Source organism: Passer montanus, unplaced genomic scaffold, assembly GCF_014805655.1.
Source record: "Passer montanus isolate IOZ18808 unplaced genomic scaffold, ASM1480565v1 scaffold29, whole genome shotgun sequence".
NCBI lineage: Eukaryota > Metazoa > Chordata > Aves > Passeriformes > Passeridae > Passer > Passer montanus.
Window position 1 is genome coordinate 685,654 of NW_024367596.1, and position 19,931 is coordinate 705,584.

Here is a 19,931-nt window from a genome sequence, read left to right on the forward strand (position 1 = left end):
GGGCGGGCGGCGATGGACGGGCAGCCCCCGGCGGGCCCCGCCGCGCCGCGCTGGAGGCGGCGAGCGACCCCGCGCCCGCAGCCCCTCGCCTGGAGCAAGCTGCGGCCGCAGTCCTACCAGAGCCCCAGCGGAGTGCTCGTCACCGACTTCCCCGTGGAGGACAGGTGCGCCTTCCCCGTGACTCAGCCCGCCGGCACCGGCACCCGCTCGCCCGGCAGCCCCGCCATGGGATCGGTGTCCAACGGGACCGTGCGGCCGCCGGGCTCCCCCGCGCTGTCCCCGGAGCGGCGCTCCCGGGCGCTCGCCCTGGCTCCGGACGGCCCCGTCGGTTCCACCGCCAACGGCACCATCTCCCCGCCGGGCAGCGGGCAGGGCCGCCGGCCGCGGCGGGCCCCCGGCGGGGCCGTGCGCGGAGCCCCCCGCGCTGCTGAGCACGCACAGCCCCGCGGCGCGCAGGGTGGGCTCGCAGCAGCTGATCCCCCGCAGCCTGGCCGAGAGCCGGCCCGCGGGCCACGAGCGGGGCCTGAAGGCGCGCAGCCTGGTGGAGACCCCGCGGCTGTCCCTGGGCAGCGACCCCGAGGACGAGCCCGAGGGCGGCCCGGGCGCGCTGCGGCGCGGGCTGCGCTCCACGTCCTACCGCCGGGCCGTGGTGAGCGGCGTGGACCTGGACGGCTCCGCCAACTGCAAGAAGCAAAACAGAATGTCCCAGCCCGTCCTGAAAGCGGTGGTTGAGGATAAAGAGAAGTTCTCGAGCCTGGGGAGGATTAAGGTAAGGTGTGCTGACAGGTGAAGGTGTTGGCTCCGTGGGAGCCTGGCCTGCTGATCCTGCGTTTTCCATAAATGCTGGGAGTTTTCAGTTTGCTTTTTTGCTAATGCAAAACTTTTCATAGTGACTGTGAGTTTTAAAAGTGCTGTTTTCCAAGTGAGGTGTTGGAGATGGCGGGCTCTGTTGAAACGCGGGAGATTCAGAGCCTTTGCTGGCTGCTTCCTGCTCACTTTTCCTGCTGGATTCTCCAGCTTTCACAACCAACCAGGCTTAAAACCTGTGTCCCAGAAAGGAGTAAACAGGAAAAAAAGGGACATTGTCTTAATAAAGTCTGTGTGCTAGAATAGAGACAGAAAAATGAACTTCCTCCCCCGCTTCTCTGAGACATTACTTTTAAATTATTTTTAAAAATGACTGAGTGATTTTTAAATTGATACAAATCACTTCAGGTATTTTAATGCCTGAAAGTAATTTTAATTTTTAATGCCTGAAAGTAAAAGCAGTATGCCTGTTTTTAAATCTTGGTTGTAATCCCTTAGAATCCTCTTGTAGGGTTACATTGAATGTTAATGTATTAAATTATAAAGACATACTGATAGTGTTCTTTTACTTATCATAGTGTAATATTGTATTTCCTTATTTTAGATATAACTTGTTACTGTATTAAATACATTCATAGATTTCTCTGTAATAAAGTACATCAGGCCAAGGGCTGATGCTGTAGCTTTTAAATTAATTAACAGCTTTATGGCAGTTTTCAGCCAGTGTGAAATTATGATAGTGGATGCTTCTGTGAAAACACTGCAAACAGTGAAATAGAAATTGATGGAATTGTGAACAGCTGCAGAGTGTGGCTTGGTTTGGTAATAGACTTAAAACAGTGAGTTAAGTTTAAGATAGGAGGACACGAAACTGTGCTGTCCTTACAGAGTTCTCTGCAAGTAGTGTTTTATTAAATAGACTCTTGGGCCCTGGGACTTGTTGCACCAGAACAGCTGTTCTGTTTCAGAGGTTTGTTGTGCTCTCAGCAGGCTCCTTTGCAAAGTGCTCAGAGTGGCTTTGTTTGCAGGGTGGAAGGGCAGCCTCCACGGACAGCCCTGGGACAGAGGGATGAGCTGTGAGTTCACTGAACCCCTTTCAAGCCAGTGTAGTGTGTTTTTGAAACATGGGGAAAATACATCTAAGCAAGGCATGAGAGAAATGAAACTAGGGTAGCTTTTCACTTTCTCTGGTGACACAACTGTTTCTACTGAGCTCTTGTCCAACATAGGAAGTTTACAGATTTAGGGCCTGTTTATTTGGTGCCCAAGTCTTGAATAAAACAGACATTCTTGTTACTGTGATTGTTTTGCGTTCTCCTCCTTCTAACATATCTCTCTTTTCTCTTAAAATTATCTGCAGAAGATGCTGAAAGGACAAGGGACATTCGATGGGGAAGGTGAGCTCTGTTCTGTCCAGACTTGCTAATAACTCCCAAGGGAAATGAACTTCAGGATTGTTTTGCACACTTCCTTTGTATGGAGTCAAAGACTCAGTACCTTGTTTTTCAGTAATGCAACGGAGATGTGGGACCATAATTTTGGTACTAGACCTACCTTGGGGCTATTTTAAAGACTGTGAAGTGGCAGACTAAAAAGGTGTGTCAAGGGCTTCTTTTCCACTTAAGCTCCTGTCCTTCCCAAAACCTGAGCTGTTGGCTGTGTTCACCTCAGCCCTGACAGCTCTGTGCAGTTCCATAGCAGGCTCCCCACGTGGGACTGCCTTCCTGCCTGTTCCTGGGCTGCCGAGGTGCAGGACATTTGATCCCTTAGGGGTTTGGGGCCATCCCTGCAGCACACACCTGAGTTGTTACTCTGGGCTGGAGGGTCACACAGCTGTTTCTGCCTTCTCATCAGCTGAGGCTGCTGGGCTGAACCCTTGGGCTCTCTAAGCATTTTCTTTTCTTGCTACCTAGGCTTCAAATACAAGTGTCAGAGAAACACTGTCTTTGCAGCTGTATTTTTGTGTTACTCGTTAATTCTGGGTTTTGCTAAGTTTGCTGCTTTTCCTGATATTTCAACAAGAAAACATCTATGATGAGTCCACAGAAGGTCTGTTACAAGAACTGCTACTCTCTTGGCTTTTCTCTGCTTACTGCCTGTTTGAGGTCATCTCAGCTGCTGTGTTACCTTCCTCTTGTTTCTGCTTTCAGAGCTTCCCACTGTGTTCTCTGTGCATCATCCCCTTTCCTACTCTTTATTTTTATCTCTTCTCACACTATCTCCTGATGATGTTTTCTGGATTGTCTTCCAATGCTCCTGTCTGTGGTGGATGATCCCAGCTAATAACTTTCTCTGGAATGCCTCCTGCAATTCAGTTGCTGGGACAGTTTCCTCTGTTAAAAGTGTATAAACTCTACAGGCCCTTCTCCAAGAGCTGCTCCAGAGGCCACACCTGGGGCAGGGCTGTAGGTCTGAGCAGGTGGGTCAGACCCACCCAGCCGGGTGAGGAACTGCAGGAGTTGGGGCCCTGCCTGGAGCACTTCAGTTCCCCTGTCTCTTCTAGGGGAAGATTGGGTGTTATCCAGAGCCTGGCCCATTTAAAAGTACCTTTCAGAGCCTGCCTGCTTAATGGCTGAATTTGTCTGTGTGTTTTTGTGGTGTTGAATTTGTGTCCTTGCTCACTGCTGTTGCCAGGGTGTGTGGCCAGGGAGGTTGGGAAGCAGCAGAGTGCTCCACGCCTGTGTTCCTTTGCCACTGATAGTTCTGAGTTAATGATGGCACAACTCAAATACACCAGGGGTGTATTTGGTCTTAAGGTTCATAGGTCTCGTTCTTACTCAGGCTTTTAACTTTCTATTTGGAATAGTTCTGACCTCTTATCTCTGAAACTGGGAAACAGTGAAATGTCAAGACAGTATTCGGAGTTGACAGAATAAGGGTTGCTGTGGGCAGTGTGCTTTTCCTGGACATGAAAATAGTGAGACCTGCAGATCAGTGACTGCTCCACTGAGACACAATCCCATTTTCTAATTGCTGGTTAATTACAGAACTGGGTATAGCAAACCAAGGAAGAAAAAATTGTTTGCTATTTTTTTTTTCTTGACAAAGGCCACATCTGTTCTTTAATTCGGTCTGGGAGGATCTTTGGGTACAGTGATCCATTGTCACTGTACTGCACCATTGTCCAGCCCAAATCAGTTGCTATCTTTGTCTGGTGGAGAGTGACCAGCACAGTGACACTTTGGTTATTTTCATTGTTTAAATGTTACTTTAAATTTTTATGAGAGCAGCTAAACTAACTTTATAGCAATGACTGACATCCTGTTGTTATTTGACAGAAAATGCTGTTTTATATCAGAACTATAAAGAAAAAGCTCTGGACATAGATTCTGATGAAGAGTGTGAGCCCCAAGAGCAGAAGTTGGATGACAAGGTTGTTTTTCCCTATAAGCCCCTGAGGTCGACGTGGAGCCAGCTCTCTGTGGTGAGTTGTGATCCTTGTATGGCCAGAGGCAGGATCTCAGGATGGGCTGAAGCACAGTCTTCTCTTACTTGCTGCTGGAGTTCTTGGCTGAAATTTGTCATCATCTTTTTCATCTCACAAGAACGACATGGAGGTTCCAGTCAGTTACTGGTCTTTGTTTCACATAAAAAACAATAAAACCAAGTTCATTTTACAGTCCTGTATTTGGCAAAGGCACAACTTTACCGATTCATTAAAAAAAGGGTTGTGTGAGTTCACTGGAGGGGTGAATTATACTAAAGAAAGCCTTCAGTTAGTTACAAACAAGTTGCTGCTGAATTGTTCCAAATCACTGCACACCAGCTCTTAGGCTGACTCGAGTGCAGATGTTTAATGGAAAGCATTTTGAGAAGAGGAGAGCAGAGCTGGTGGTGCTGTGCTGTCCCTGCACAGGCTGGGAAGAGTCGGCAGGGCTTTGGCAGGGCAGCATTGTTAAACAGAGTAAATTCAGCTGTTCTGGTCAGGGCTGCAGTCTCACTGCCTTCCCTGCGCACAGCCTGACAAATTACTGAGAGCAGCTGCTACTGCCACAGCACTTTCTCGTACATGTCATTTTGGGACTGAAGGAACCATTGAAATTCTGTGTTTATGTGGTTATTCTTGGATCATTTCTGTGGCTTCTGGAGGGATATCTCTGAAATGAAGGGTTTGGGGTTGTCTTTTGTTAATGTAACTTGTAGAATGTTGTAGATGCTCATCTTGAGCATTAGAGAGATTATGCCATGACAAGATCACCTGGAGTATTTGACCATCAGCTCTGTATATCCCAATAAATGAGGGATTAAGCCTCGGGGAGATCCCCAAAGGCTGGTTAGATGGTCTGATTAGCAGAGCTGTCTTTAGAGATGCTGATGACCCTTTGCAGTTTAAAGTATTGAAAGGTGAATCTCTGATTCAGTAATTATAAAGAAGGCAAGACAATGTGGTTTTGAAAAGATGTGCTTTAATTTTCTTTTTCCAGCAATCAAATACTTAAAATATAGTTAATTGGCTTCATGTTGCAAAAAAAGAAGTGTTTATAATGAAGTCAAATTGTTTTTTCTGCCTTCTGGGCAAACTAACAGTTAAATGTTCAACAGCTGAGGTATTTTGGAAGGAATGCTATTTAGTAATAATAATGATAATTTCAAAACATTAATTTGCTTTGAGACAAAAATAGCATGAAGACCATCTCAGGAGAACTGTTCTCTGCTGTGCTTCAGTTACAGAAACCAATTTGTTCTTTACTGCTCCTCACACAGAAACTTGTGCACTGTTTGTATTTGATTTACAAAATTGGAAGTGGGGAATATACAGGAGAAGGTGGTGCATGGAGAAAACAAAATCTGGGAATGTGATACTCACAGTGACTGTGTTTATAACTCTGGAAAAATTACATGCTGTCAATGTGTATTAAGAAGTTAAAAAGTGAGTCTGGAGTTGTTGCAGGAAGTCAGCTGGAAAATGTCAGTCCTGTGTTTCAGCATATGCTAGGAAAGGAGGAGGAGGATGTCTCTGGGGTTGATGAGCAGTGCTGTGCTGGGAGGGCAGGGCAGAGCGATCCCCTCTCTGCACGAGGCTGCCCTGGGGGAGCTGCTGCAGCTCCCACCAGCTGTGGTTGGGGGTAGTGCCCTTCAGGTATGGAGTGGTCAAATTCTTTAAGAGAACAGTAATAAAAAAGGGTGTTTCTGTCTTCCTGAAGTGTGTTCACACATGTTCATCTTAGTTGTGACTGGTTTCTCATTCATGGTAAAATCAGCGGCTGTGAGTGGCTTTAGGGAGCCTGGACCACTCTCCAGGGCTGGCACCTTCCAGGACCACTGTCCAGGGCTGCCACCTTCCAGGGTCACTGTCCAGGGCTGCCACCTTCCAGGGTCACTGTCCAGGGCTGCCACCTTCCAGGGTCACTCACAGGGCCACTGTCCAGGGCTGGCAACTTCCAGGGCCACTGTCCAGGGCTGCCACCTTCCAGGATCACTGTCCAGGGCTGCCACCTTCCAGGGTCACTGTCCAGGGCTGCCTGCCCTCCGTGGTACCAGCCCAGGTCCCTGGTGTGACAGTCTGGGGCCTTCAGGGCTGATGTCTGCACTGACTCCCCTTTCCCTCCCTGTATCAGGGGGCTTGTGGTCACTTTGGGTTTGGTGCAGCCACTTCACAGATTCCTGATGAGGTCCCCCCCTTCAGCACCTCCATGTTTTGAACTTTTTGTCCCTGACTGGAGTGCACCTGTCCTCCTTTGATCCTTTGCTTCTCACCTCCATGGCTGAACCAGTCATTGCAGGGGAAAAGCCAGTCCAGTGTTAGTAACAGTGATGTTGGGCCTCTTTCATTCCTTCTGGTCATGTGCTTAGCTTCAGTGAACTTTTTGTTTGCTTAGTATCACGTGATGTTTTTATGGATTATTTCAGCTTAAACATTTTGGACACATCAGAATTAGGTATTGTATTTTCTTTGGCAGAAATGGCCAAAGCAGTGTCCATATCTGTGCTTCTGTCTTGTGGAAGTGTTGCTGTTGATGGGGAGTGTGAGGCTGGGCCTTGGCCTGTGAGTTCATGTGCCATGAATTCATGTGTACCTTGTGGGACACACCCGTGGGTGCCAGCTGCAGTTTGGAGCACGAATTCAGCAGGTGCCCGTGGAGCTCCCTGCACTCTGGCAGTGTCTGTGTTAACAGGGAGCACTGAGATCTGGGGGATGTGTTCCTAGGTATTTCCTGTGTTGGCGTATTTTTAGAAAGCTCTTCCACTGCATCCAGAGAAAAGTTACATTGCACCTTTCAGTGCCATTGCACTTCCTCAGGAATGCTCTGAAGCTTTCAGGCTCCTGATTAAAATGTACTTTAATCAGTTCTTGCTCAGCATCCAGAAGTGTCTGCTTGTGGTGCTGTGGGAATCTGGAGGTTGTGTTCCAAAGGCTAGTGGCTCCCACACTGGAATGTTGATGTAACTTCCACAGGCATTTACCTGTGAGTCTGTACCTTGGTGTGCAGACCAGAGTGTGGCACCTCCTTGTTCCTGCTGTCCAGCATTGTGGGGCCAGCTGTGCAGGAATCAAATGAGGAATGATATGTCCTTTAAAATTCCAGGGAGCAGGTGGAGCAAGAAGAGAAAGCTGCTGTTGATAGCATGTTAGGAGCTTTTGGAGAAGGCTGACAGAAATGGGTGTGGGGTCTTGTGTCTGTGATGTGCCTCTGCTCCACAAAGAGAGCAGGGCCTTCCACGTGTTTTGGTGCTGCGGTCCTTTCCCTTCCTTGCCCTGGTGTCCCTCCTGATCTGAGTACTGTGTTTAGAACTCCTGTAGAGCCAGGCCCTCCTTGGTGCTTTGCTTTCTAGCTTTTGGTAGTACTGTCTCTCTTTTTAATCACATTTTCCCACAAAAGGTTTTAAAAATATTGATTGATTTGTCTTTGTAGGTGAAGAAGAACGGCCTGTCAGAAGCCATCAGCCAGGAGGAAAGGAAGAGACAGGAGGTACTCTGTGCTTTGGGGCTGGCTGCTCGGGGCTGCACTGCCTGCCTGGCTCAGTGCTCTGCTTGTTGATAAGCGTTCATGGCTTGGCTTCCTGCCCTGCAGTGAAGTGTCCTCTCTCCCCAGGGAGAAAAACTGAGCCAGTGTGTGCTGAGGTGCCTGTGTCCATGCCAGGGGCTCCTGGGGTGCTCCAGCCTGGCAGCACCAGGGTCGCTGCTGTGCTGGGGAAGGGGTGACAGTGACCTCCAGCTCACAGAGGGGGGATGTGGCACAGGAGTTTCTATAGCAGTGAGGAGCAAAGAGCAGCTTCTACAGAGCCCCTGGGCTGTACCTGCCCCTGTGAGCAGTGCTGGGCACATGGTGTGCCTGCTGGAGCCCAGCTGGTCCCTGAGCCCTGGAGCAGGGCAGGAGCCTCCCTGCTGGCAGCAGCAGCACTGGGATGCTTGTCTGTTCTCTCTCTTTGCCCTTTGCTCCTTGTGTCCTCTTTATCCACCTTCCTTTTCCCTGTGCTCCTTGTGTCCTCTTTATCCACCTCCCTTTTCCCCTGTGCTCCTTGTGTCCTCTTCATCCACCTTCCTTTTCCCTGTGCTCCTTGTGTCCTCTTCATTCTCCTCCCTTTTCCCCTGTGCTCCTTGTGTCCTCTTTATCCACCTCCCTTTTCCCCTGTGCTCCTTGTGTCCTGTACATGTGCTGTACCCCCGTGCTCGCTGCAGGGCCGTGTCACAGGCAGGGAGAGCTTGCCAAGCTTGGCCTGGCCAGGGTGGCTGTGTCCCTGCAGCTCCTCCCCAGGTGTGTCCTTCCACAGCAAACAGGGCTTGCCCAGGAACCCTGCAGCATTACCTGCCGTGGGAGTCTGTCCCAGTCTTCATTGCTCTCCAGGACATACCTCACCCCCTCCTGCTGGGAAGCTTTTGAGCCAAAGCATCTATTTCAGTGATGTCCTTTAGGAGCCCTTAGTCTGTATTTCCTGGAGCCATATTTGCATCCTTTCAAAAAGAACAAGTTCTTTGGATTCCTTTTAAATGTAAAGTCTTCAATGTTAGCAAAAAATGTTTTCATGCCTGAGGGTTTTCAATTTGAATTTTAGAGGCCAGTTCTTTCAGTGGGAGCCTAAATAAATATTTTTAAACTGCAGTTATATTACCAATTCATGCTTTTGCTGTATTTCTTTTAAACTGCTTTATAATTTATTCTTTATCTGTTCTTTAAATTGCTTTTTAGAGTTAAATTCTCTTCAAACTCTTGGTTTGCAGTTGCATTGAAAACTCTGACTGTAGACTTGTTAACAAAGACTGTTTCTAGTATTAAATCACTTATTTCTAATTAATGATGTAACTATTATAGAGATGAATATTTAAGTCATAATCTCTAGCTGACATCCAAAACTTTGCTTTGCACCCCTGCTCAACATTTTCTTTTTGTTTTTAAGGAAAGAAGCCCAGTCACTAGTAAGTCTTTTCTCTTCCCCCTTCACTTTGCAGGCAATATTTGAGGTGATATCTTCTGAGCACTCCTATTTGCTGAGCCTGGAGATTCTGATCCGGATGTTTAAAAATTCCAGGGAACTGAGCCTCACAATGACCAAAACAGAGAGCCACCACCTCTTCTCCAACATCACGGATGTTTATGAAGCAAGCAAAAAGTAAGTGTGGCATTTCTGTATTTAACAGAGCTGTGCAGCCTCAAACATAGCAGCAGGTTTCTTTTTGGATGCAGAGTGAACCATTTGAGTGGTGAGCATTTCTTCCTGCTGGTTTGAAGATGGAAAATACAGGTGGCAGAGATCTGCACAGGAGTGTGAGCGGGGCTGGCCTGGGATTTGTGTCTCTGCAAATGGGGAGGGAAGGAAAGCACAGAGTGAATCGTAGTGGGAATCAGCATCCTTCAAATCTAAACAGTTCTGGGCTAAATGCTGGCCAGGCACTCAGCCCTGGTCCTTGCGGGGTATCAAATAAAGCTTAGCCTGCCCTGCTGAGCTGTTGGATTTGAGCTGGAGTTTCGTGCTTGCCCTGGAGAGCTGGCTCGTGCCAGCTGGTGCAGAGGGTGCTGTCCTGAGGCCTGGCTGTGCTCTGGGACTGTCACCCCTGTCACCCCTGTGAGCTCCAGGACCTGGCTCTGCTGCCACGGGGAGCAGCTGCTCTGCTGCTGCTTTGGGCACATTCCTTCAGTCTGGAGCAAGGGAAACAGACACTGCAGATAGTGCCTGAAGAGGAGGAAATGGCAGATCCTACATGATACAAGCCTTGTTGTGACTGGTGATTACTGCCAGTGTTATTTAATCCAGGACATGCATATGTATGTGCTCTCAGAGTGCTTCACACTCTCTTCACACCAAAAAGTTGCTGGATGTGGCTTTGCTTCCTTGCAATTTGTTCTGTTCCCAGCAGCAGGTGGATTATGTGTTCCACATACCTAGAGCACCAGAATGTCTGTGTTGCTTTTTCTGTCCCTGATTTGCAGTCTGAAGGGAGCACAGTGGCTCCTGGCCTCCTGAAGGTGCTGGGTGGTCACAGCTGTAGCCCTGTGCACATTTACATGGATCTCTTTACCTGTGGAACAGAGAAATATTGGCCTCCTTTCAGAAGGGGGGCTGAAGGTTGACAAGGATTCTGAATAGTTTTTTATTTCGTTCCCCCTTCTTTTGTCCCCTTTGTGAATTCTTTAGCATTAAATCCTCTTTTACCTTGGTGGAACTTGTGAAGGTCCATGTCTCCAGCCACAGTAAAGTAATTTCTTGGCTTTTTTCTCTGAGACACCACAAAGTCTGTGGAATTTGACATCTGTTGTGCAGCAGTTTGTCTGCTGAAGTTCATGCAGCAACAAGATCTTGTTTTTTGGAGGCTGATGTGCTGTGTCAAGTGCAAACCCAGTTTAGGAGCTACAGAGCAGGAGAACGTTTAGGTTTGGCTGGGGATCCTTCCTTCCTCCCTCCCAATCCCCTTTCTTTGTCTCTTGCAGTTGAGGTCTTCTGCCTGAGGTTGGGAGTTGTGTGGCCCCAGAGCCACCCCAGTCTGGCAGCACTGGTGTCAGGGAGTGCAGCTTATCAAAAGCTTTATTTTCAAGGAAAAGTTCCTTTCACAGGTACTCCTTACACAAAATGTGAGGTGAAGGTAGAGGACAATGGGGGTGGGGAGAGCAGTACTCTTAGGGGAACTCTAAGATCCCTTTTGAGTAATAGTCTTCAAAGGAAGTGGGAGGGAGAGGAAAAAAAAGAATGGAAAAATACCACACTGGCCTAGAATTATAATCTTATTCTTTCTTGTCTGTGAAGTCTCATGGTTTAAGAGCTTGGGTTTTTATGACTTGGGGTAAAATCAGAAGTCATAACTCCTTTTAAACTTAAATGAAAACATAATTTATCTCCTGAGTTTTGCAATACTGTTAAACTAAAACAAAACTTTGTGCTGGCTTTGAGCAACGTCATTTGTGTAAACAGTGGAAGTGATTTTAAACCAGATACCAGCTTGGTATCTCCAAACTTCTGCTTTCTATTTTCAAGGTGTTTCAAAGTAGCAAAAGCCACCCTTTTGTGTAAAATGGAGCATCTGTCCCAACCTGCTGTTTTCTTAAGCAGCCTTTGCTTAGTACAAAACCTGAGTATGAGAATAGTTACCAGTGGTTTTGGTTGCTTGGACAAAGTTTGGTGAGCTGAAGAACCTGAGCTGATAAAAATGCTTTCTAAAAAACCTTTAGTTGAAACTGCTTCAAGCCTCTGTCTAGGAACTGTGGCTTGGAACATGGAAACTCTCCAATAACACCAGGATAGGCCTGTCATGCCTGACAGGGCATTCCTGGGAACAAAGCTGTCTTTGTTGGAAGCAGAATGCAGAGAGCAGAGACTGTCTCTGCTTTTGGGAGCTCCCTGGAGTCTCTGACCGCGGGGAGTGGAGATGGATAACCTGGGCAGCACAAGCTCTGTGTGTGCATGGAAAGCTCCTGGAAGGTGGCCTCAGAGAGCTGGACTTCACTGGCCTCGTGTGATGTGCTGCAGCCCAAACCCTCAGCAGTGCAGCCCTGGCCAAGAGCTGCTGGGGCTGTGGGGATGCCAGGGAGCAGCTCAGCCGGGAGTGAGCCAGGAATGCAGCCTGAGAAATCAGTGTCAGGTCGGACAGCTCCCCAGGAGCCTCTCTGGGGAAAGAGCAGTCCCAGGGAAATCAGGGAGGTGTCTTCAGGAGCAGCTGGTCTGCAGGGCCAGATCCCCAAGTTTATAGGAAGAAGGGAAGATTTAGCATTTGTGCCTTCTGTGCCATTAGGCCAGCAAAGGGCAAACGGTTCTGTGATCCCAGAGCAGCATTAGCAGAAAAGATCCTAACAAAACCATTTTAACAGGTTCTGTCAGGTTGTAAACTCTGTGTTAGTCACAGAATCACAGGCTGTGAACACTCTGGTTGTGATGGGTTCCTGGCTTGTCAGAGACATTCCCATTTTATTGTCCCAGTGTCCCTGGGTGTGTTTATTGCCTGAATGGACATTTGTTACCCTGCAGGTCCCACCTGTGCCCAGGTGCTGTGGGCACCTTCCTGCTGTCTGGGGAATCTCTCTGGAGCAGGATATCTTGGCGGGGCTGCTGTGGCCTCCCAGTGCCCTGGATTTGTGCCAGGGCACTGTAAATGGCTGGGGAGGCGAGTGGCTCCCCAGTGGGATGGGCCTGGGGCGTGGGCTGGCCCCGAGCTGCTGCAGAGGGAGCAGAATGCTGCAGGGCCAGCTGCTCCTGCCCGGGCTCTGAGCTGCTCCTGCTGCTGCCCAGCAAGGGCCTTTTATGGGCTGTGAGTCTGCAGCCTCAGGTGTTCCATTTGTGTGTGTAGCTCTGTGTTGGTTTCCATTATTGAGGCTGGGGGAACTCGCCAAACAAACTGATTTCACTTCTGCACTTTAATCACTCTCTCCCCAGCCTTTTTTATTTTGTAAAAACTGATTTTGATTCAGCATAAAAATTCTATGGAAATAAGACCATTTTTCCTATTTTTACTATTTGAAATCCCCCTCCCCTTCCCTAAATAACAATAATGTTGCAGATGTTCAGATTCTCTTCCTGATGAGAAGGTTCAGATTTGAAGAGGTTAATCAGAAATCTTTGTTGCCTCTAGCTGAAGTTATCTCAAGGTGGCATTGTTACTTCAGGGCCCCTGTCTCCAGGAGCAAGAGGCTGAATTCTGCTTGCTGCCCCTCCACTGGTGGTGGCTGCAGCACCCTGGAACTAAACCTGCATTTCTGAATTTGGCCCTCGGCCTTCAGGAGTGTTGCAGAGTGGATGGTTCTTTTAAACACTGTAAGGACAAGATGAAGGAAATAAAGTTCTGTCCTGCAGTGCTGTTTGACTTTCTCTGAATTGGATCTAACTTTAACCAGAAAAGTCCTGGATTTAACAAAGAGATGTTTGAAATAAATCCTTCTGACATTCAGCAAAAATAGCTGCACATATCACAGCAAATTCCTTGTTGGTTAAATTGAATGGCATCATTCCATCCCTCAGTCCTGAGCTTTATGGCAGAATCTGTCCTAAAATTGTAAGTGAAAGGGTTTATGATGTGTCTGGTTCACTGATTGTATCTAATAATTAGCAGATTGGATATGGAAAACTACAGCTTTTGATTCAAGCTTTGGTGCAGGATTTCCTTACGGGACATATTGGGAGATGGGACTTTGATATACTGCTCCTCTTTGTCCCTCTTTTCCCTTTTTTATTTTTTTTTTCTGTCTTCTGCTCTCCCAGATCTTTGCTGTTCTTACAGGGACTGTCTCTGATGATGTCACTGATGAAGCACCAGATAAATTCTGAAGGTGGAAGTTGTGGCCCAGCAGGGTCCAACACCTTGTCAGTGTGCCATAACACAGCAGGAAATGTTGGATTTCCTCATTTCCTGAGCAAAGTGAATTGGCAGCAGTGGGAGGTTCTCCCAGCCATAAACATGTCTGAGCAGAGAGAAACAAATCCCAGTGTGGGATGGGGCTCTGCTGTGGCTCCTGAGACACTGCAGACTCCACACTTACAGGCTCTTTTTTCTGTAATTTTATTATTTATGTGCCCCTAGGGGCCGGTCCTGGCACTAAACCCAAATGCAGAGCACAGAACAAGTCTGTGACAGCTCACCGTGTGCTGTGCCTTGCAGGAGGCTGCCTGGGGGCCAGGAGGTGCTGGGGGGCTCAGCAGTGACAGGGCTGTAACAAATCCTGCTCAGCCCTTGCAGGCAGAGCCCTGTTTCTCAGCCAGTCCATCTGCAGTTACTGTGTCAGAACGTCACAAAAACAGAGCCCAAAACCAGAGCAGAATCCACCTGGCTGACCCAGTGAGAGCCTGGCAGGCACTCCGTGCAGCAGCTGCTCCTAGGCACACCTGGACAGTGCCTTAATCCAGTTAAGCCCTGTTGCTGCACACGATCAGCTGCTGCTCATCCTGTTCTGCTCCTCTCACGTGTGTGAGGTGTGTTCCTAAAGCAAACTCTGGAGAGCATTGCTTGAAAAAGGCGGCAGATTTAAAGAGCCACTGTTAGTGATTGAAAAATTGAATAAAGGGCTGAAATGAAATAAAGCAGATTTCAAAATACTGGAGATTAATCTATTCTAAGTATTTCCTTAATGTTTTCTGTGCTGAATGAGAATTTTTGTATGAACTTGTTGACTCCAGGGAGTTGAGGATTCTTGCAGTGAATGCTGATGTACAGAGGCTTCAATCAGGACAGCTTTTTATGTGTGAGGGGTGACCTGCAGAGCTGATCTGTGACTGTTCCACACCAAACAGTGGGGAATTACAGTGAGGAATTACAGTGAGCATCATGGAAATCAAGGCCTGTGCTTTGGGAACGTTGGGAGCGCAGAAAGCAGTGGGAGGTGTCCAGTGGCCAGAGACTCACATGTGGGATTGAGACAGACAACAGGGAAGTTGTCAGAACAAGCATGCTTAGGAGAAAAGCCAGCTCAGGGTTTTGGGTTCTGTGCCCTTTTTCAGTGTTTCTAGTGTTTGGTTCCAGGGGAGGACTGCAGCATGTGGAGCACCATGTCCTGCTCCACCACATGGCTTTGTCCTTGGCCCAGCAGCCACACATACCTGTACTCCATCGAGCACTTCTGGTGCTGTGCTGCCTTTAATTGCAAGAGGAAATGTGTTCATGGGTGTATGAACTAGTTTCATTTCTTTTCCAACCCTGTTTCTGGAAATTCTGGTCTGACCAGCTCAGGGATGCTGCTTGGTTGTGGCAGTGGGAGAGTGGGAAGTGCCTGTGCCAGCGCTGCTGCTGAGCTGCCAGGGGCCAGCAGCAGCCGTGGGCCCGTGTCCTGGCCCGTGTCCTGCCAGCTCTGCTCTCGCTGCCCTGCCACAGGAGGGGTGGCCTTGCCCTGTCACAGCCAGCCCGGCTGGCATCGGGTGGTAACTGCCTTGTGTCAGGGGAGTGTTGTGAGAGGAAGGTGCTGTTTGCATGTAACAGTGAGCAGTTGGCTTTAACCCGCAGGTTCTTTGAGGAGCTGGAGGCCAGGCACCAGAGCAGCGTTTTCATCGATGACATCAGCGACATCGTGGCGCGGCACGCGGGCTGCAGCTTCGACCCCTACGTGAAGTACTGCACCAACGAGGTGTACCAGCAGCGCACCCTGCAGAGACTGCTGTGAGCACGGCTCCCTCGGCAGGGCAGACCTGGGGCTGCCAGCCACGCTGGCCCTGCTGGCTGCCTTCCTCTGGGGGACTGGGGCCTCTCCGGGAGCTGCACTGCCCCTCCTGCCCAGCCGTGGCTCACATGCCCCTTCCTCCATCAGTTCAGTGTGACAGTGGCCCCGTGTGGCACACCTGGCTCTGCCCTCCCCATTGGGGTGGCACCTCCTGAGGTTTAGTGTCAGTGCTGGGGCTGCTGGATCTGAGGGAACAAAGCTGAAGGTTGGGGTGGTCTGACTACTGCAAATCACACTTCCTTTTTATAAAATAATGGTTTATTTAAAATGTGGCAACTTGCACAATCGTTTGGTAAACATACCATTGAATTCTTGCATCCTGCTTCTCCCCAGAGCCACAAACCCAGCGTTTAAGGAGGTGCTGTCCCGGATCGAGTCCCACGAGGATTGCCGGAACTTGCCCATGATCTCCTTCCTCATCCTCCCCATGCAGAGAGTCACTCGTCTCCCCTTGCTGATGGATGTGAGCACCCACGTCCCTCTTTCCTTGCTGCTTGTTCTCGCAGTGTTAATGTTCTCTCACACTCAGTTCTGGTTCTCTCCAGTCTCTTCATGCCTTCTCCCTTACGCCACTCCTGGCCTGTGGATTGTGGATTCCTGCTGCATTTCTTTGCTGACTGGGACTGGGCCCTCCTGCTCCCCCATTCACAAGTTAAATACTTGCATGTTCTAGTGGGAAAATTGTACAGTAAAGGGTCAGAATGGCTCTGAAACTCAGGAGGAACCAGCTCAGGAATTGTATGTAGTGCTAGGATAGAAATGAACCCTGCAGCAGAAAAACAAGGCCTGCTGTGGTGTAGGATGGGTGAGGGCCCTTGGGCAGGGATACTCTTGGGAACCTGAAGGGTGGACTCCATTCCCAAGGGAGCTGTGTGTGAGTGGCACTGAGCTGTCCCTCCCTGTGCAGTGACCAGGGACCCAGAGAGAGCGATGGAAGTGAAGGGAGTGTCTGTCAGGCAGAATTCACACCAGGAGTTGGGGTATTTCAGTTAAGGTGCCAGGACTAAGGCAGGAGCTGGACCACCAGCAGGAGTGCAGATTGTGATCAGGCTCAGATTGCAGCACTGATAGGAGCCAGAAACAGAACTGATAATTTTGTTCTGTGTATTTTTAAATTGAGCACTGAGTAATTTGATCACCTGGACAGTTAGTTCATTCATGGACATTGAATTCTGTCTTCTCTGCAGTACATTTCTGTGTAAAAAATGGAATAATAATCCAGTATTCCTGCAGAGTGTCACTAGGGTTGCCTTCTCCTTCTTGTTTTTTTTTCCCTAACCTCCTTCCCCTCTTTGGCTGAAGTAATCTAAACAATCAAATGAAGCATTTTATTTCCCACTCTTTCAGTTTTGTTTTCTGTTTGGAGATGGTTGTATAAACCTCTTCTGGAGAGGTGCAAAGCATCACTTTGTCCCCAAACCTTTGCAGGGAGGCACTCCTTAGTGTGACCAAGTGACCGGTGTTCCCTCTTTATCTCAGCCCACAGCTGTGATTCAGCTTCTGGATTTCAGTTAAGATGTGAAACCTCTGGGTTGCAGTCTGTGCTGCTTGGTCCTCTGAGCTAACTGATGTTTTGTTCCAGACTATTTGCCAGAAAACCCCCAAGGATTCAGCAAAATACGAGAACTGCAAGCAGGCTCTGAAAGAAGTCAGCAAGGTATGTTCTCAAGTCATTCCTGAGTACTTGCAGGGAAAAATGGATGTTTTCCATGCATAAATAATGCAGGTGGGAAAAGCACTGAAGTGTGAGGCTCTGCATTGTTGTATTTAAGGAAGGGCACTGGGGATTGGGTCTGTGCAGAATTACTGGCTCCTACTTGGGAAAAGCTCCCAAACTGGACCATGCTGTGGTGATTCTGGGTTTGTGGGGGAGCAGTGTGGGAAGTTAGTGCAGCTGGAGGAGGGTGTGTGTGTGGAGCTGATCATCAGCCTGGGCCCTGCTCAGCCAGAACTTGGGCTGAACCTTTGTTCCCCCTGGAGAATCACAAATTATGGGGTTCCTGTGGGATCACAGGGGCGAGGGGGGTCTGGGAGCAGTGCAGCCACAGAGCCAGCCCTGCAAACGCCACATTGAGGTGGACGTGTCCCTGCTGGGCCCTGTGCCCCTGCTGGGCCCTGTGCCCTGCAGGGCCCTCCCAAGGGAGCAGCAGTTGGTGCAGGAGGCTGGAGGCCATGGTCCCTGCTCAGCCCTGTCCCTTTGCAGCTCGTGCGTCTGTGCAACGAGGGCGCCCGCAAGATGGAGAGGACGGAGATGATGTACACCATTAACTCCCAGCTGGAATTCAAAATCAAGGTAGGATGGGGAGCATGGTCCTGACCAGCCAGGCAGTGAACAGCAGACCAGCATGGTCATATCCCACAGTGATTCTTGCAAAGTGATCTCTTGTGGCACAACAGAAATGAAAACTTTTGGTCAAGTATTTTAATTTTAGTAGAAGGTGATGCTACAGCACAAGGGATTTTGAATAAATACTGAGTGTAGAGTATTTGCTGTAAAGGTAAAGCTGCTGTGAAGATTCTGGCATTAGGAGAAAGGCCAAAGGCTGCTGCTCACTGCTGAAATTTTCTTATGTATCCAATGAGAAAGGTGTACCTGGGAAAACACTTCCACACCAGGGAAGGATCCAGGGGGTGTTTGTCCTTCCCCCCAAGGACAGGTTTCTATAAAAAACTTCCTGTACAATCACTCTTCTGTAGGAAACAACAGCAGACTCAGTCATAGGTAGGGGAGGTTTATTGGATTTTCTTCAAGTAAATTTATTGTTTCTGTTTAATATTTGCTACAATCCCATTTCTATCATTGATATCTGATACCATTACACAATGGGGATTCTTCTGGGAGAAGATATTTTCATTATCAGGCATGTGGAGATTGGTTCATGGTTTTAAAAGCACAGCTCTTGAAAAGCTCTGGGTCAGGCTCGGGGCAAATGCTGCCTCCAAAAAGACATTTTCAACTTGCCTAAAGTATTTTAATTCTCAAATTTTGTCTAAAAATTGATAGTAATAATATTTGCTTATAGCAACAGCAACAACAAATACAACACTTCTGGGCAAGTGACAGCAGAGCATTTCCTGATGGGTGGTACCAGACTCAAGTCTTCAGTGAGTCCAGCCCAGTGTGGGGGCTGAGCTGCTCCATGGTTCCCTGAGATCCAGGAGTCCCTCAGGGCCTGGGGTCCTGTGTCCCTGCCCATCCCTCTGTGTCCCTCTGTGGTCCTGGGTGACCCCACCTGCCCTGGAGCAGCTTGTGCTGGTGCCTTGGCAGCAGCAGCATTTTCAGGGGGCTTTGTCTTCCTGTGCTTTTGTGTGAGATTTCCCTCTGTGCATCCAAGCCCCAGCCCTGCAGCCCCTCAGGCCCCAGGGCAGGGAAGCCCCACTCTGGTTAAATGCATTTTTCACTTCTGAGAGTCTCATTTCTGCAGCAGGGACGTGGTGCACGTGATTTGCTCCTTTGGCAATTAAGGAAAAATTAAAGTAAAACCAAGCTATCTCTGGAAGAGAGTCAATTAGGAAAATAGGATGAACTCACTTGGAGTACAGATTAGAGGAATTTTTTGTTCATCCTCAAATAGAACTTTTAAAAGTATTTTTTGCTTGTAAACCAGTCATCATGGGACTGTAATTCTGTTTTATAGCCATTATAAATTAGTTAAAGTATTTCTGTCCTTGCCCAGTCTCACGGAGTTTTGGAGATTTGTTTATTTTTTTGTTAGATGTAACTGTGGAGAGCTTCATGGGAGCCCAAGGGAAGTGACTCAAATCTCATGTTGCTTGTGTGCATGGCTCTGCTGTGGAATTCAATTTGTAATTAAGTTTCAGCAGTTTTTTTTCTTAAATTTTGCATCTTTTGCACAAGAGAAGTTGTGGGGGTTTGTTTAGGGAGTGAGTGTTTGTTCTTGCAGCAGTGAGGGCTCAGTCCAGTGCTGGGTTTTTGGTTTGGCTCAGCAGGCACAGGCAGGCTGCAGTTGGCCAGGATTAACAGGTACAAAAAGCCAACTCATGCAGAATGGGGAAGGCAGCTGACAACTGCATGAAGGGGTGTTTTTCAAAAGTATGTGAGAGGTGCTTGAATGAGGGGAGAGCAGGCAGCTGTGCTCATTAGCATGGAGCATCTGTCTCGGGGCAGCCTCAGAGGGTCTGGGTGACCAGGACAGTCCCACACCTCCCTCCATCTTCCTGCCCCAGAAGAACAAAATTCCTGTGTCTCCTGGGAATCATTTGGATTAATAAAGACAAGTCTGCACATCAGGCAGCTCAGATCCTCTGGGGCTTTGGTGCAGCTGCTGCAGGTGTTGGCCCTCTCCTAGGGAGAAGGGAGCTCCTGCTGCACCCACATGAGCTGGATGAAGAGAGGAGCTGCAGGATCCCTCGTTAGCCCTTTTCAGTGAAGCCTGACAGGTAGCTGAGACACTTCAGGAGCCCCAGCAGAACAGCAAGGCCATGGAACCCTTCCCGTTGTGCTGCCAAGGGAGGGCACATCAGAGGTGTGGGAGGAAGGAGGTTGTACCTGCACAGCCCTGCTGCCCTTCCCGGTGACACCGGCACAGGACTGCC

At 48.7% G+C, this 19,931-nt stretch overlaps 1 protein-coding gene across 1 annotated transcript in view; it reads left to right on the top strand.

The window, feature by feature from the left end:
- The first annotated feature begins 6 nt into the window (after window positions 1–6).
- Window positions 7–19,931, top strand: part of ARHGEF26 (Rho guanine nucleotide exchange factor 26) — a 28,040-nt gene continuing 8,115 nt past the window's right edge. The window contains 10 exon segments of the mRNA XM_039713417.1: window positions 7–255; window positions 257–769; window positions 2,168–2,204; window positions 4,086–4,231; window positions 7,662–7,718; window positions 9,197–9,357; window positions 15,161–15,313; window positions 15,708–15,837; window positions 16,957–17,031; window positions 17,578–17,667. Coding sequence (XP_039569351.1) covers window positions 13–255; window positions 257–769; window positions 2,168–2,204; window positions 4,086–4,231; window positions 7,662–7,718; window positions 9,197–9,357; window positions 15,161–15,313; window positions 15,708–15,837; window positions 16,957–17,031; window positions 17,578–17,667 — 1,605 coding nt within the window. The 5' untranslated portion in view covers window positions 7–12.